Source organism: Cygnus olor, chromosome 10 (assembly GCF_009769625.2).
Source record: "Cygnus olor isolate bCygOlo1 chromosome 10, bCygOlo1.pri.v2, whole genome shotgun sequence".
NCBI lineage: Eukaryota > Metazoa > Chordata > Aves > Anseriformes > Anatidae > Cygnus > Cygnus olor.
The window spans coordinates 5,542,010-5,560,336 of record NC_049178.1 but is presented as its reverse complement, the minus strand read 5'-3'; the positions used below and the strand labels follow the sequence as shown (position 1 = coordinate 5,560,336).

General features: G+C 38.6%; 1 protein-coding gene across 21 annotated transcripts in view; it reads left to right on the top strand.

The window, feature by feature from the left end:
* Positions 1-18,327, top strand: part of ATP2B2 (ATPase plasma membrane Ca2+ transporting 2) — a 417,587-nt gene that overhangs the window by 233,425 nt on the left and 165,835 nt on the right. For all 21 annotated transcript variants that reach the window (XR_005822948.1, XM_040568574.1, XM_040568590.1 and 18 more), the window contains one exon: positions 6,914-7,396. Coding sequence is in view for 20 of the 21 variants with exons in the window: in XM_040568574.1 (XP_040424508.1) it covers positions 7,198-7,396 (199 nt within the window). In the remaining variant the exon portion in view is untranslated. The remainder of the gene's footprint in view (positions 1-6,913; positions 7,397-18,327) is intronic.

Here is an 18,327-nt window from a genome sequence, read left to right as displayed (position 1 = left end):
GAAAACATGCATTTTCTAAAGCTTACGGAGGTGTAGAATGGGTCTTTGGAGTTGTACTTCTGGCACTGAACAAAGAGTAGGAATGTGTGGTGTGCAGGAAGACAGTGAATAAATGAAACCCAATAACTGCTTTGCAATGTGGAATTAGAGCCTTGGGGGAGAATAAATAGCTAATGAAAAATAACCTTTAATTTTATCACTGAAAGCAAATAAAATAAATCCCCGCTAGAATCACCAAGAAACTAGAGAGGGTGCTTAAACCTGTGGCCAGTACAGACTTTACTAGAAAACCTCTTTGCATAGCAAATTATTTTCCCTCATTAAGCACCACTAATGACGTGTAGGGCTCTACACCAGTGGGAGCACTGGCTGATGGTCCTGGTCCCATACAGCAGTGCCTGAGGTCAGCAGGTGTTGATGGTGTTGCATAGCCGTGCCAGGAGTATTTTGCCACTCAGCCTAGTGCTCAGTGATAAGGGATAATAAACATGGTTCCTTCTTGCAGTCTGTCTGCTACCAGCATTCATAAACAGTGAAATTCTGGCGTCAGTGAAGGAAGGATTTCATCTGCAGGGTCTGATCCAATCCCCCAGAAGTCGTTGATAGAGTAATTTCATTGACTTTAATGGGACTGAATTGATTCCTTTAATAGTATTTTTCTTCCTGTCAGTAGTTCATTTGGCTTTGCTGCAACCATTTACATGAGTAATGGCAGAAAACAGACTTTGTGTCAAATTGTAGACTGAATAACTGCACGCTATAACAGGGCACTAGAGGTAGTTTTATTTCACAATTGTTTTAACTTTCCTTTAGCATATTGGTACAGCATGGAAAAAAAAACCAGTAAGTTTTTGTGAGCATTTGATTCTGCTTGGTAAAGGTCCTAAGTAAATAGACTTATTGTTTAACTGAAACTAATGACCTTTTGTGCTCCTTTAAATAAAGATTTATTTTGTGACTGTGTCTCTTTTGCCTTCAAATAATCAGCAGTATCATGCAGTAGACAGGAAATCATTTTTCTTTATCCTACCTGATAGCAACATTTGTACAAACTTACTGGTGGCATGGATTTATACTGAAAGGACTGAAGTAATTTAGGGGCTGTAATGATATTTGTTAGATAGTTGTCTGGGATTTAAAAAGGCTCATTTATTTATTTAACTTTGTTGTCATTATGTCATATTAGCAGGGGAACTCTAAATGAAGCATTGTAGAAGAGATTCCAGTGTTTTGTAGTTGGAACATACAAATGTCTGTCAGTCCTGGATGTTCATTGTGAATGAGTTATTTACCACTTTTCTTAACTTAATGCAACGTGAAATTCTTTAGCGATTAAGTTAGGATATTTTCAGACAGCACTTAGCTGCAAAGTTCAATTCCTTTCTTCATCTTTTCCTTGCTTGCGGATATTAAACAAAAAATTCACACTTTTAAAGGTGCCAGCCTGCTTTTATTCAAATAATAGTTTCCCTTAGGTTCTGCTGCATCTTGTGCATTCCTGATAATTAAATTTCAGAATCACTTTTTAAGAGAGTATGGGTTTGAGCATGTTTGGGTGCATTTGAATAGCTTCATTGGCTGCTTGGATAAACAAGCCATTTCTCATTCTTGTCTGTGAAGATTATTTTCACAAATAGATGAGCATTTTGTCTTTGACATATGAGAAGAGCAATAAATTGTAAGAGGTGATGCAACTGGGCCACAGCTGGATTTACTTCACTCACCTGGAGACTTGTGTGGAGCAGGGTAGGGTTTTCTTTCTCAGCTCTTTCCAGCTTGCAGAGGGTTGCCATTGAGTCTTGCATCTTCCCCAGCACGGTGTCTGTCTGTTGCTGGCTTTATCCAGCACATGCTGCACATCGAGGTCTGAGGAACTCTAGTCTTGAAAAAACTCAGCCCATTTTGCTTAGATTCCAGGGAAAATTCCCTTAATTCTGCTTCCAATTCTGTTTTATCAAGGAATGATATCTCTAATAGAATGGGTATTGATAAATCTGACTAAATACCTAGCACTCAGTAAAATGTGACATATCCAGTATTTTTTTTCTTCTTGCTTTGGGGGGTTTCTGCATGTCCTAAGGGAGCAACTAGCATCGTATCTTTAGCCAAATAATAATCCTAGAGTGACAGTAATGCCACAAATTACAGGCTGGGAACTGCTACCCCCCTCGGTATCATTTAGGGGGAACCAGATCAGTATGCCTTCTTCCCAGCTGCAAGATGAGTGAATGGCACCTTGATTTGCTGATCTCTCTGCCCTGGCTGTTCCTCTGCCAACCCATGAAGAAGTGATTACTTCTTCATCCTTCCTCCTGTAAGTGCAGGTAATTCTTTCATCATCAATTCTTTTAGACCAGTCAGTATATCCTTAAATTAAAAATTTAGAAAAAACAGACCAATTATGAATGTAGCCTGAATTTTTGGAGTTGTCATGAAATCTGTGTTTTGCCCAGACCTCCAAGGACTGTGAAATGCAGGTTTTGTGATTCTAATCTCATGAAACTATAGAGTTGGTTTGTTACTTTACTATTATTTTTTTCTGCTAATAAACATCCAAATGAAATCAGATATCAGACTACATGGTGGTGATATCTACTTAGAAATCATTCTAATACTCTGTAAAAATATTTACAAGCTTCCAAGATGAGACCTTTCCTGATTAGAGAAATCAAAGTATAGTTTTCCCAGAAGGCCTGCAGTTAGTTCATCCAAATTGCTTCTGTTTTAATTGGCATGCATTTCCTTTAAGCAGCTAGAAGATGAAAAATATTTGGCTTGGGCTCTACAGGAAGGGAAGCCTGTTTCCCAAGATACAGGCACCTGGGAGAAGAGGGGAAATTGTAGTTTGTAGTGCACTTGTACAACAAAAATCCACAACATCTTGGAAAATAACTCATAACAAGGTGACAACTTGTATTCTGACCACTTAATGAGAAAAAAAAAGTGTAGTATTTTACTCAGGCTTTCTAGAATGTGAAGTCTTTTGGTACCTGAAATGCATGTAGGTGGGAAGCTATTTTATTTTTTTTTTTTCCTTTTTTCACAGTTTTTTCCAAACTATGCTTTAGGAAAGTTTTTACCTAAATTTCTTGTTCCTAAAGCTTGTTTCAGAAGCATTGGTAAGAAAAAAGAAAGAACCACGTGACTGGCAACATTACATTGTCTGTGAAATTAGTTTTTCAGTGACTGGAAGTTTTTATTTCTCTCTTGTTGAAACCAACCCTCCGTAGAGAAGATCTCTACAGACCGTTGCCATTGGGAATGGTGAGACCAAATACACACAACTGGGGAGGAAATGACTGTGTGCTAGAATGATGTCAAAGGCTGTGCTCCCTGACTTCTGGGAGGTGGCTCTATGTGGCCTGGGATGCAATTGCTTATAAATGAGTGCCATTGAAGCACACTGTAGATGATGGTCTTTGGGTTTGAAGAGATTGAGTGGGCCTTGGGCTACAGGTTGAGAGGTTTTCTCGTGGAGGCTCTGAGGGAACATAGGTCTCCTCTGAGCAAGAAAGAAGATGCACTTGCGCTCCCTGGTTACTTCCCACCTCCAGTGCACTTTCTGCTACTGAAACATGCAGCTTGCTTGAACTTACTGCTGTCCGGCAATGGAGATGTCATTCCCATTTCGTTCCCCGTGCAGCTTTGACAATAGTGGGGTGGATTAGTTTCAAGCGGCATTGGATGTCTTTTTGTGAACTACTTATGCAGACTTGCCCTATAACCAGTGCAAGTAGGCACCCCGGCATGAAATTCAATTCACCTAATTTAGACATCTCTGTTAGAAAGAGATCAGACTCAGTTTAGAAGTGCCTGTTTCTCTTCGCAGTGCGTCTGGATCTGTACCTCCTCTTAGGCAAAATAACAGCTGTCTGTTATTTAATCTGAGTTGAATCAGTGAGGGCTTTTCTGTGGTACTATTCCTGAATAATGTGAGTTGTTCTTTTTGATTGAAAATGTACAGGTATCACCTGATTGTTTTAAATCAGTGTTGGTAGTTCACCTGTACTTTATTCACATCTTGAAAATATCAAGGTTTTGGGAGTGCTTTGTAAAATAATTCCCTCACGTTGTCCCTGCCAAACAGAAGACCCTATCTAAACCTGGTGCAATAGTTGGATTTCTTGTAGAAGAGATTGCAAATTTCACTCACTTGTAGTTTTTTTTAATCTATTCTGATGACGTAAATCCTGTAGCCCAACTGATGGGGGAGTATTGCCATATACCAGTCTCAATTTTCTATTTCTCAGCTTTTGTTATAAGAATATTAACCACTCAGTGGCCCTGTGGTTGTGTCAGTTATGTTTACCTGGTATGCAATCTGGCAAGGTTCCTGGACTTCTCATAAGAGAGATTCAAGGATCGAACGAAGCTGGCATATCTCGTTCCACAGGATTAGAGAAGTGCATTATCAGTGAATAACGTTAGTCATGCTTTGTGCTTTCTATATATTTCCATCTGCCATTCAAAAATGTGAGATGGTGTTTCCCTGGTGCCATAGCATTAGGTGAATCATGAAGAGCAGAAACTCCAAGGGATTTGTTATTAAAGCACTGAAGGAAGCACAACCTTCATATTTGTTGTTTATTGATTAATATTTAATTGAAAACAATATAAAATATTAAGCACGCAAATGACTCAAGCACATGCTAAAAAGCACCATCAACATCTTGCTGTGGCTGGCAAATAACAAATGGAATTTCTAGGAATAGAAGCAAAAAATATTAATATATAGTGATGGCACAGTGAGTCAAAGAAGATGCTTTGCTTGAGAGTGGTGGACTCATCCTACAGAAAAACAGTGCAGAAAACATCTTTGATGCCAAGTTCAGTACTGTTTACATCACTGATGAAATCACCAAGGGGTTCTTATCAGAAAAAGGTAATCATCGTCTTTTTGCTGTGTTGTTCATTTTCTTTTAGTAGAGGAGGATTTGGAAAAAATAACGTAGCACCAATAAAGCCCTATAAGTTTTCTGTTAGGTGAACGGTGTATTGTGTTTTGTTGCTGCTTTCTTTGAGCGTTGTGGTTGTTTTAGACAGTGTTCAAGATCTTTAAGTGTACTTATCTTTGGAATGGATTGTGTTTTATTTATTTTTATTTATTTATTTTTCCTGCCCACTGGAAATACATAGCAGTCTGTCACTTTAGTTATTATTGATGCCACCTTTTGTCACAATATTTTCCTGGGTTTTCTTTGTTATGAAAAAATCTTTTTGCTCTAAGTTATTCTTTCTGCATGCCATATGTAAGAAGTTACCCTGAAATTAACTGTTACTGTGAACATTGCCTGGCATGCAAACGTGGAAAGCTGAGTGCTGTTGGTAGGGCAGGATATCTCCCCCTTGCTCTTCCTTGGCCCCTTTTTACTACCGTTTCCAGTTTTTCTTTATTGCTCACTGTAAGCCATGCTTTGTGGTGAAATTCTTCTCTTCTTGTGAACTTGAAAAGCACTATATGAAATGAAAGTTGGCAGTAGTTCGTAGCACTAGAATATCTGGCAATAAATAGGATGGGTGGAAGAAGCATGTAGCAGTTGACTGCTATTTCAACTGCGTTCCATAATATTGTAATGAAACTTTGGCCTTTGTTCCCCCCCGAAAACTTAGGAATGTTGAGTTGTTATCCGTGAATGAGAGGAGGGGAGAGGTTTGGTTTGTCTCCCTGAAGAAGGTGAACTAGTCTCCAAAGCAGACAATGTATTTGTAGGCAACGAGGCCTTAGTGAATGCAGCAGGTTTGATCATTCTCTCATGCAGAGTGATGGCAAGGGCGTTAGTTCAGTGGAAATACCAAGCCTGTGTGTTACAGTATGTGGGCAGGAGATCTCAGTTGCTGCACAAATGTAATACTGGGGCTTGAAACACTTTGGGATCCTCTGTATGTGCACATGATGTGTACTGCAATACCTAGAAAGTTCAAAATGTGGCAGGTTCATCTGCCACTGGGCTGGTGGTGTGCTCTTTTAAAGACCTTTTTAATCACAAGCAAAATAGGCCGAGGCCTGTAGATTAGACAGTGCGCAGGCACTAACCCACTTGAGGCAAAAAAGAAACCTTTAATCGCTGTGAAAACTCTGTGCCAAGTATAATAGCTGCTTTCAGCAGTATTTAAACCTACTTCATTAGAATATGGGAAGAGGAGACATGTTTTAAAGGCTGGTTTTAGCAAGTAATCAGCTGTCTCCCAGATGGTCCGAATGTGACTTCTCAGGCCCAGGCCCGCCCCGAGCTGCGCTGGCAGGTGTGTGTCAGGGGGGAGCAGCCCGACTGCCCCCGGCTCACCCCAGCTCTGGCCCTTCAGGCCAAGATGCTCAAGTATTTTTTTTTTTCCCTTTCCTGGGCTGCGTTTACACCCGCAGAAGGCAAGGCTGCAAGATGTAATGTATGCAAATGTATTCTGACTTCATGCGGCTCTAGTTTTTCCACCAGTTTTACCATCCTTGTGCGGGAAAACACTTTTGCTGTAACCCATTATTAAAGCTAATGGTTTAACTGTTTTTTTTGTTACTCTGTAGCCTTTAAGAGAGTGTTTTCTTGTGGGATGAAGGATTGCAGTGGCCATATGAACCAGAGTACACACTCAAGGTGCATCCAGCATGTGGGACTAATCACTTTCTTATTAATATTTATGAACCATCTCATTTAGCAGGTGCTCTTGGGACTTGATTAAAGTAAGCAACACTGCCATTGGTGCTTCAGGTGTAGAGAGCTTTATCTGGTGAGAGCTAGTGGTATCCTTGTCGATGCTCGCTTTGACCACCTGCAGCATTTTACAGGAGATCTGTACAGTGTTTCTCCATAGCTGTTCTTAAATGACAAGTCAAATTGCAATGATAGAATGAATTTGAAATCATCCTTGTAAAGCAGCAGTGCTCACTCTTCTAATGAGTGCCTTCTGTTTGTTCCCAAAGGTCCAGAGGAAGAAATGATCATGTAGATTCTACAGCCTGGGTGCTGCATAATGGGAAGTGGTGAATGGAGTGGAGCTGGTCTGCAGCCTTGAAAGCAGCCAGTCTGTGGACCACCAGTCAGCCAGGGACACTTTGCACGCCAGAGGCATTCTCCACACCTCTCACTGGACACGCTGGATTCTTTCTAATTGCTTAGGTTGGGATACGAGATTCCTTTCCTTCAATTTTTAAACAATTTTAAGCTTGTATCAACTATAACGAGTGGAGCAATATAATCAACAACAATGGGTGACATGACAAATAGCGATTTTTATTCCAAGAACCAAAGAAATGAGGCCAACCATGCAGGAGAATTTGGGTGCACACTGCAAGAACTGCGCTCCCTCATGGAACTTCGAGGAACAGAAGCAGTAGTAAAAATTAAAGAGACATATGGGGAAACAGAGGGGCTCTGCAGACATCTGAAGACATCACCAACAGAAGGTAAGCATATTTCCCTTCAGTTAAATCTGGGGGCTTTGCATAAATGCTCTCCAGAGAGTGAAAGAAAGGCTTCATTTAAAACCTTATGACAATTCTCATGGTGCTGTCATTATTCCCCAATAACAAATAAACAAAAATTCTTCAGGGAAAGAAGAAGAAAGCAGTCACCCATTTGTCTAGCTACAGCTATAGCTAGCATGAGAATAGAAGGACCTGTTTATTCAAACAGGTAAATGCATTATTTCTTTAAAATGCAGACAAAAACATCAGCACCTGTTTCATGGCATTATAATGACACTCTAACTTCTACATTTTGGGGGTAAGAAGGTGCATACTAATTGCTTCAAAAGTTTCTAGGTATTTAAACCTCTTGAGAATATGAAATGAATGATTGAGATACATGTTGTATTACTTTTTAGATCAATATGTAGTATATATTTTGTGGTTACTAATTTTGACTTGCTCTATCACCATAGATAATTTTGATCATTACCAACATGTTACTTTGTCAATGTTTTAATTAGTTGGGCTTTTTATATTTGTAATTATGCTCCTTACTTGTGTTTAATAATACCATTCATAATTTCTCAGTATCTATTCTTCTAAGTGCCTCTGGCGTTCTTTACCTGGTCAGCAATCATTAGTCTAGTTTTTTAAAATCATTGTTGTATTTTCACCTCCAAAGAATATTAATGTTTTTGGAAGTTATACAGTCTTTAAATCTATGATATTTATCTTGTTTTGTAAAGTAGTCAAGGTGTTAATTTTAAATTACTTTATTTTTCAAAAGATAGAAATGTTAGCTTTGTTTCATCCTCTCCTTTTTAAAAATCAATCATTTAGTTACCTTGTCTGTTTAAATGCTTTCGAGTCTTGATTTGTTGGTGTAACCATAAACGTGTCCATTGTAGGGTCACATAATGCGATACTATAAATTACAGTAGTTGAAGAGTCCCAAGGAGCAGCTACCAATGCCTAATCTTCATATAAAGATTAAAAGTTTCTTTATGGCTCTATGCTTGTTCTTATACAACGTCAGAGTTCTTAGAGGTTAGAAACTATAATGCTGTGAACAGTACCTTTTCAGCAAAGGATTATTAAACTAATTTTGTATTAAAATGAGCAGCAAAGCTCCAATAGTGACTTAGCATTCATGCATCATCTTGTATTCTAATTAGTGGCAAGTGGAACCTTTTATAATTCAACATCCATTTTCTAGTCTTGGCTAAATACCTTGTCCTGCCCAGAGATCGCTTTCTGTGGGAGGAGTGAGGCAGGAAAAAGGGTCTGTGCCCCCTGTCTGGGATTTCCAGATGTCTATAAGCCTTGCAGAGAGCAGCCTAACAGCTGTTGCCCACCAGGTAATCAACTCCTCAGGGAATATGCAATGATTCTGACGCATCCATGATGCATCTGGGGAATTCCAGGCACAAGTGCAGGATCCCTACATTTACATGGCGGAATAAACACAGATTTAAAAATATCCCATTTGGGATTCAGCACCTTCAATATCCCTCAGTGGGTTATAAAATGCTGAAGGTGAAGTCTCAGCTTGGGTGTGCCAAGAGCACTTCAGTGAAGTTTTGCCAACTTATTCTAGTGGTTATCTGGTCAATGTGAACTTCAAAGGAAATGTTAATTGCATTATCTGTTCAATTTGTGACATCAGGGAAACTTAATTCCTCATATCGGAACAGAGCGTATGGCTCCAACTAGTGTGGCATGCTGACTCCATCAGTAATCTATATCTGATACTTCAGATAAGGTAACTTTCCTCTGAGCCTTACATACACTTCATCATTTCTGCATTAGGGAGAAACACTTCCAGCTTCGAATGGCAATCAGCATAGCCTTGGAATCATGAGGACTCTGCTGGGTTTTAATTTTAAATTAGATCATGTAATAGGTGTTCCTCGTCACACTAAGCTTTGATCTTTTTTTTATTTGTTTTGTTTGGAAAAATAGTTTCAGGAGGAAATGTCTCTGGAATGTCATGTTGAACTCAGAAATTTTCGTCTGAGAGCAAGTATCCTTAACAATTCAGAAGAAAAACTGTAGAGGCTTCTGTCAAACGTGTTTAGGCATAAGTCCCTAGCCATTGCTTTTTCTTGTGTCTAAGCATGGCAAAGAATGTCACAATATGGTGAGGAGGATATTCCTGAAGACATGGCTTTTCTGAAAAGAAGGAAACAAAATAGATTCTTTTATGGATCCTCCCATAGAGCTTTTTTCTTTTTTCTTTTTTTTTTCTTTTGAAGGAGGAACAAGCCTTGGATTCCCCCTGGAATATTGTTATGGAATCCCACCCATAGTTTGCCACTATACCTGAAAATTGCTTCTTCTACCGTCCTCCTTTTTCTTTTTTTTTTTTTTTGGTGAAGCACAGTTAATTCAATTTCCACTCTTTTTTTACAGTGCTGCAGATTTTACACAGTTTTATGAGGAATAAGAGAATAAACATTACTACAGGGTTTCAATAAACCCAAAGTGTTGCTGAACAAGAGCCTTGGGTGAATATGAATGAAACAGCAAAAAGGACTTGACTGTTGAATTTGGTTTTACTGGGTTTAGCTCTTTCAGAATTTGTTTTCATAAAATAATTTTTTTGTCATTTTTTGAAACATAGCTTTGGCAGCTACTCAAACAGAGGAAAAATCTTAAGGCAGGCATATTTCAAAATGTGATCTAATCTGAATTTAGTGACGTGATATTTAGAAAATATAAGTAGTAGCAATTAGCTCAGTTTATTCAGAAATTCATTTCCTATGTTAATATTTGATGTATTGCCTATGGACTGGTGGAAACAATCACTTATACTGGATGTGCCTTTTTGGAAGTCACTGGATGTGACTTTGTTTTGCCCCAAACCTAGGGAAATACATTGTATGAACAAATAAAAATGCATATCTCCTTGTTTTTTTTTAATATTTCTGTTCAGATTAGTTTCACTTTCATTATTCTAGTAATACGGAAAATAAGGAGGATCTAGCTGTCTGCCATTTTGCAAAACGGTGTTGAATGCCCCATTGGGCCAAGCCAGGATGACAGCTGTATAATTTTACGTGCAATCTGAGTCTTTGAGGCCCACTCGAGCATTAGTGATACCTTATAAAGGATGGCTGGTAAAATGTGATGAGTTAGTTGGATGAATACCAAATAAGACTGGAATGCAATCTTTCCTGAAATGAATGTTAACTGTTTTTTGTCCACAGTTTTATGTAGTATGTACCAATTTACCCTAAGTTGCTCAACTACATTCCTTTCATATTACAAAAATGTTTATTCCTTCTAAGAGTATGTTAGCGAATTAACTTACATGATTTCTTGCTTGAAATACTTGGATGCTGTAATTGCCAATATGCAGGAAATGTGAAGCTGTGAACAATGATGCTTTTTTTTTTTTCCTAATGTAAAGAAAAGGCTTTTACCTATGTAATATATGTGCTATCAGGAATATCAGCTATATTTGTGTTTCAGGCCTGAAGCAGCAGCTCCAAAAGATGTTATATATTGGTGATAATGTTACAGCACTATAGAAATTCTGTTTGTGTTGAGTAGCTACCTGATAGATTGCAGGTAACTAAAGTTTCTAGGTAAAAGTTTCTAGAGATGATCTGGTGTACTGTGCGAACATTATTATGTGAACCATTGGAACCTATTTTTAATACGAAAAATGAAAGTTTGTCTGGCAAGCTTTAGTTCTCTTAGGATACTGTATCAAGATTTCATGGCAAGAGAAAGTATCAATTAGCAGTTAAATGAAAATATTTCTAGTGTAGAAGTTGACTTTTTATCCCCGTGACTGTCCTTAGTTAAGATAGATGCGAGATCTTTCTCTTTCTCATTTGCCATATAAGAGATACAGACTGAGTACCAATGAGGCCACCTGTAGGAGTATTTCTTTTTTATTAATACAATCTGAAAAGTATTTTACAATTTTAACTGAGGTAAAAAATGAAGCAAGACTGACTACAACCACGTGAACCAATTGCTTTTATTAGCAGCTAGTTTTAGTTCCTCAAGCTTGCTTTTGTAAAAAAAAAAATATATATATATATATAAATAAAAAATATGTTGTTAATAACTTAATATCCTGTTTTTTGAAGCTAATCTTGCCTAGTACATACTGAATTTCATTTAGGTACACCACTCAATTGTTATATGTTATATTAGCTACAGGTATGTACAGAACTTAGAAAAATGAGATAGGAATGGAAGATACTTGATTGAGCCAAATATAATTGTGAGTGTAAAATAGAAATATGAAATAGTGGATTGCCAGAGGTTGAAATGTATAACACCACCCTGTCAAAAATATTATGAAAGTTAAGAAATTAATAGTAGCATTGTTTTAGCTGTTGTTAGCACACTACACATAATATTTGATGTTTTATTAATATTTAAGTATAAATTAAAGATTTTCTCAAACCATTTAAATTCAAGGTCAGATTTTTTTGTCAGAATTCAAGGTCAGAATATTGTTCTACTCATGCAATGTTTTTTGTTCTTTAAAAGCTATGTTCCAGCTCTCCCAAAGTAGAATTTAAGAATTTGGATGTGGAGCTGAGCTGAACTTTCAAAATCTTCAGAGCAGCCTCTTCAAAGCGCCCTAAACCAGAACTCCTCATCCTCTCTCCAGATTGCCATGCCTAAATCCATGTCCTTATTTGTGGTGTCACAACGTAACTTGCAGTTCAGGCCAATTTGCCAGCATGCCCAGGCCAGCAGCCAAACTCAAAGTACACATCTAGTCCTTATTTGTACATGTTCTCTCCCTATGGAAGGCTTGGTTTAAACAATGAAACAGTCTTCCCCCACAACAAAAAGCCTTCCTTATTGTCACGGATCATGCCTGTAAGGGTTCCCCCTCTTGGAACACTCTTTTTCTTTTTCCTACCTTGCATGGGAGGAAAAAAAAAAAAAAAAGACCAGCAAACTTTAAGCTCATATTTCACCTAGTTATTCATGCGGTATGAAACCTGGTTGAGCTGGTAAGGCTTGTGACATGCTGACGCTTTTCCCTACTCACTTTAATAAATCCTTGTCAGCTGTGCTGGCCTGTTCAGGTCCCCACAAAGGGCTTGTAATGCTCCTGTAGGCACTCAGGGTGTTCACGGGGCATCCTGGTGGTGAGATCTTGCCTGGGAAGGAATCACCCTGATCCCGCGTGTGGCATCCCTGTGTTGGCAGGGGGCTTGGAACCAGACGAGGTCCCTTCCAACTCAGGCTGTTCTGGGATTCTGTGTTCTGCCTGTATCTTTGGGGGTCATGACTGGAGAGGCCCAGTTGGTGCCTGCCCCCCGGGATGGGCAGGAAGCACAGGAAGGGACATGGGGCCTCCCCTCTGCACCCAGGGATGTCTCCTGCCCCTGCTTGTTTGCTGTAGAACAGTTATTTATCTGGCTCTTTGCATGTCTGTTCTGTGCATAAATGCTGGGTCTGACCCAAGCTCACGTTAAATGCCATTGTCCTGGTAAGTCTTTCAACATTGTGAACAGATGGAAAAGATCTAGGCAGGATGGTTGGGTTAATAATGCATGTGAAGTAACGAGTTTTGCTTTGGCTCACAGTACTATCTCAAAGTCCTATATAACATGCCTGTTAAAGTTGTAATACTTGGCCTTAGCAAGCTTGAAGTTGGCTCTTACATGACTGTACTTCGATGGGTGGGTGTACCAGCACGGTGCTACGCAAACGGACATGAGAGCACAGCTTTGGGATTTCTGCCCTGCGTCCCGGAGTTCCACACAAACCCCGGATGGATGTGTTCTGTACACTTGAGACTCCTGCTGTAAGCATCTTATATGTCTATAAAATAATATCTAAATGTTTAATGACTTGAGTGCATGGAGCATTCTTGGCAACTGCAGTTATTTTTCTTATCTCATATTTCCATTGTTTGTGTAATGGAACAGCAAACATTCTTCCAAAGGTTACCCAAACAAGCATCTCAAATGAAAGGCTTAGATTTTTCTAAGTGATAAGTACAATTTCATTGCTCTTTTTGTTTCTGTTTTTTTGGCATGCTGTGCCACTTGCTGATTTACTTTGGCTTTGTTCATTTACGTGTAGAAAACTAGAGAAATATTGCATGATGCATTTTCCCCGTGAAGCTTGTAACATAAATATAAGCTAGATCACCTGCTCCTTTGAGATTCCTAAATGCTTTGTAAAAAGCTTCTCTGTGTGAAATTGCATTGCTTTAAGGTAAGTTTAGGAAAGGAAGAAAGCAAGTGAATGTCATCTGCCAGTTATATTAACCATCATCAGAGATTTTCTGAAGCCAGTGCTGGCTGACTTACGCAATTACCCAGGAGATCGTCTTCCTTTCAATGATGGTCATACTTTGGCAGGTGTAACTCTGTAAGAAAAAGGCTATTTTCATGCTAGCTGAATTCCCCTACCCTTTAAGACAGTACCTTAAACAATTGCAGGCAGTGTTTGCTGACTACAGACAGACATTTTGCTGTTGCACCTCAGATCTAGATGAACTGAATAAGAAATAGGTGCAATATTTTGCTCAGGTCTAAAGATTTGTTCACTGTAATTAGCTCAATAACAACTGCAGTGTGCTCTAATTCAAAGGCAAGTCTGACCCCAAAATGCAATTCTTTCCCTCTTTCTGAAGAGTTGATTGTGGGGTAATATTTGCCTTGTGCCACAGGATTCTCCTTGGTCTAAATACAATGATGCAATACAGTATGTCATTCCTTTTTACAAAGTAATAAGTGATGGAAAGTTGCCATTATATGGTGCAGTTGATAAACATGTAGTCTCATTCTAAGAAAAAGTGGTTTGCAATAACTAGTTCACTTATTGCATGAAAAAGATGAGGTCAGATCTTTAACTTAATCGCAACAGAGTCTGTAACGATAGGGGAAATAATTTTTAGATTTCATAAACTCTGGCACTTACGTCAGTTGTCGAGATTGCAGAGCAGGATTACGTTAGTGGTGTTTCCTCAGAAAAAGGCAATTAGTCCTTTGCTTGGTGGATCAAAAGGGTATTCTGTTATGTATGCCTGCGTGCACGTGTATCAAAGTGGCTTCTGTGCTGGTAAAGGAAAATCTGGGCTTTTAAATTGGTAATGGTGAAGAAAGTCCTTAGGGAGGAGAGAAGCATGGAGCTGCTGCTGATCTGTGCTGCAGCCTTTCCTTTGCAAAGCACGCATGTTTTCTGTGGAGTCTACGTAAGAGTTAACAGTATTGTAAAGGAAAAAAAATCATGTGTAATGAATACCTCACTTCTATTGTATTGCAGGGCTTTGAAATCTATAAATATATGGAGAGTGTCAGCCTTGAGAGAGAGCTGATTTATCTTCATTTTGTTCTTGCTTTGAGAAAGCTGCAGGAAGAAAGCAAAGTCCATTATACCAAATGAATAATCCAATCGATGTAGCCAGTTTGCCCTTGATGAAATTAAGCTTTGTCTTTGCAGTATATCAGAGAGACTGAAAGGATTTTTTTGCCTTGTTTTCTCAGTGTCCTATGAAAGCAAATGGTTGGTGCATAGTGTTTTTATCCTTTTGTGGTTGGCCCTGCTACAGGAAAGACAAGCACAGCCCTTAAGCAGTCGTCTCAACTGATGCTTAAAAGGGTGCAGAAAGTGCTGCCTTTAAAGTTTAAAGATAAAACAATTACCAGCATCTTCCTTATTTATTCCCCAACTTTCCATGAAGCATCATTGTTAGCAGCAAAGTTGCTTCCAGCTGAGCAAAGGGAATTGGAAAACTTTGCTGCTCAAGTCTTTGTGAAGATCATGTGTAGCTTGGAGAGATGACAACCATGCTGTTCCTTGCAATCCTTGAAATTTTGATTATTATTTTTAACTCAGCATTGCATTTATATCTTCTCATGAAAAAATATTCTGTTATATGCCCCAAAAGAAAAAGGGGTTGGGATAAATAATTTGTCTTATCACTGGGGCAGTGGCTTTCAATAAGCCAGTCCAAGTTCAGTAGCCTTGTCAGTGGAACCAGCATGACTGGATGACTGGTCATTTTTCTTTCGATGTTAACTAGTATGAACAGTCTTGCGATAAGAACAGTGTGTCAGATGCAGTAATGATTTCCTGCCTCCCTTCCCCTTTTGCAACTGATACTTAGCCTTCAAATCTAGACTGATCAAATTTACTGTTCCCATCTGTTTTCCAAGAAGTCTTTCAGAAGAAAAGGTTGATGGTGTTTGACATGCCAGTTATTTATAAAGGTGAGGGGAAAATAAAGCCACAGATGTCCGTTTAGCAGCCAGCTCGATGTGCTTCCAAGACAAATAGATCTGTATTTCCTCAATCCTGGTTTCCTTGAATGTGATGCATTCACCGTTTCTGACCTGCCTTTTTGTTTTTGAAGCATCTCTAGAAATTATTTCTACCCTTCCTCAGTCATTTTTTTCTACATCTGTGTAGGTGTTCTAGAAAATATGCTTGCAGTTGCAGATCCAGAAAGCAGTAAGGACAAAGGAGGCCTCCCACACATCTTGAAAAATTGATCATCAGCTCCAACATAGAACCTATTTTCACTGACAGTGGATGACAGTCTGACGTAGCCTGCAACACGGTTTAGTAACTTTCTTCTAAACTTTTAAAGAAAAAAATATCTTTCTGAATGCTATTAGGAATCCCATTCCTTGTCCTTGCCTTGGGGCTAGTAAAACAACGCACTATAATCTCATGGTCCAGAACTTGGCAGTTTAGCCATATTAAATGCAGTGTATTTCTGTTGTGTAATGGAAATAGCTGGGTGTATGTAGCTGCTATTTCTGTAACAATAGCTTTAACTAGCCCTTGTTTCCTCTCTGCTTTCATATGAAATTCTTTAGGGACTGCAAATACTCTTTTCCCGTGTGGATTGTGAGCTGAGTCACTGTGGTAACTTGCATAAGACTCGATAACTTGAGCTTCCATAGCCTGTGCTACTCTCTTGATTTTTCCTTTTGCATTTTGTGTAAATCTATTCTCCCCACCACTTTCCACAGAAGCACTGTATTTTTCGGTATGAGGGCAGCTTGGGTATAGTCTGGTAAGGTACAGAAAGACTGAAAAAATCAATACAAAGAGGAACAGACCAAATTCTTAGAGCAGTTCAAAGTTCATAGTTCTTTTTCTAATTAGCATTGGAGATTAGGGGGAATAGGGAATGGCCCATTTCTTTATAGGTGTGCTTGAAAAGGAGAGCTTGTCTTTGAAGTAGTTACAAGAGAATGAGAGGAGAATTTTCTTAATGTGTTGGATAAGTCAGAGGTGAACAGCAGCAGACTTTCACCTCATATGTGAGGGCATAGCTCTTCAGATGCTACAGGCTGAATACTCTATGTCCAGGATCTTTTTAGCATTAATGCAGTAATACAAGTGGCTGGCAATGTTCTGAAGTTGTAAAAATTAAAGTGTAGCTATTAAATTATATTCTTATCACTTAGGATAAACATTATTCTAGGCACTCAGTTGATTCTTTTCTTAAACGCAATACAGCAAACCTACTCCTTTTTTTTTCTTTTTTTTTTCAATTTGCCTATCAGTTCTGAATGATTACCTCAGTTTGGAAGTTTGGATGGGAAATTGGGGCATCGTGGGTTTCCCTGTGCTTGCCTCGCTTCAGCTGTTGCATACCCTCCTCTCTAGAACAGGGTCTGAATTTTAAAGGAATGACAGGGCCCTGTTTGGGCCACTGTTTTATTTTTTTTAGTTGTATTATTACTTTTTTTTTTTCATTCTTAAAAAAAAAAAAGCTTTATTAGAAAGTTGTTGCATTACATCATCTACTTTCAGGAGGATCATGACTGTTGCATGGTTTTGCAAGGTCCCTCAGCCACCTTGACGTTTGTAGCCTTGCAGTAGTGCAGCCAAAATATGCACTTCTCCTCCAACTGTAGTCCTGCAATGGACTTTTAGCCCATAAAAACCTTGGAGCATACATAGATGACTCTCTTGGTAAAAAACTTTCCTATTAGTGACAATTGATTAAAAGGGTAAAACAGCTGTGAAGTCTGACTGAAATTAGAACCTATCATTTTCTCTGTGCAAAATGTCTAGTTTTTGCTTAAAAAAAAAGAAAAAAGAAAAGAACTTCTAAATTACTACTTCCCTGCTTTCTCCAAAAGCATGGTGTAAAGTTGAAAAACTATTCAAGTATTAAGGTGTGCTCACCCTCCTGACTCTGTACACGTCTCATGTAATGACAGTGGAGTACTTGGTCCTTGGACTTTTCCTTTGTTCTATTGTTTTCTCAAATCAGTGAGTTTGTGCAGCGAGCCCAGCAGGTGCAAGGGCAGTCTGACAGAGCTGACCCCATCTCTTTTGTCAGTGAGTAGATGTGAAACTAAATGAAGAACGTGGTGCTTAGGTAAGAGTTCAGAACAAATACTTTTCAGACTTAAAAAATAATATGCTGAAGGAGAGCAGAAAAGTAAATTGTTGGTGATTATCAGTATTATGAGTGCATCAAGCGTGTTACATGACTGCTGTAGTTGACCCTAGGTTGTTTCTGGTGCTGGTATAGTCAGTTACTGATGCCTCAAAGCTGTAGGTGCTGAAGGACTCCACAAATACACTTGAAGAAATTAAAAACTTAAAAACTTTAAACTTTAAAACTTTTAAACTTTTTAAGTTTAAAACTTTAAACTTAAAAAATGTGGCTAAGGAAAATAGGTATAAATATCTTGTTGGTTTTGTTCACAAGGAAGGAGATTAAATTAGAAATTCTGCTACTTCACCAGCTTACAAACATGAAAACTAATCTGCTGCAACACACAAAGTAAAAACCCAAAACTACAGAAGTGTCATCCAAAACCCATCATGCATGCTGGATCAGAACATGGATATAACATGTATTACCAGAGGAATAAACACAGCTTTAGCTGAATAAGTGTATTGGTTGTACAAAGATCAGTTCTCTTTTCTTCAGTGAGCTGTTGTCCAGCTGTTTTGGTTTTGTT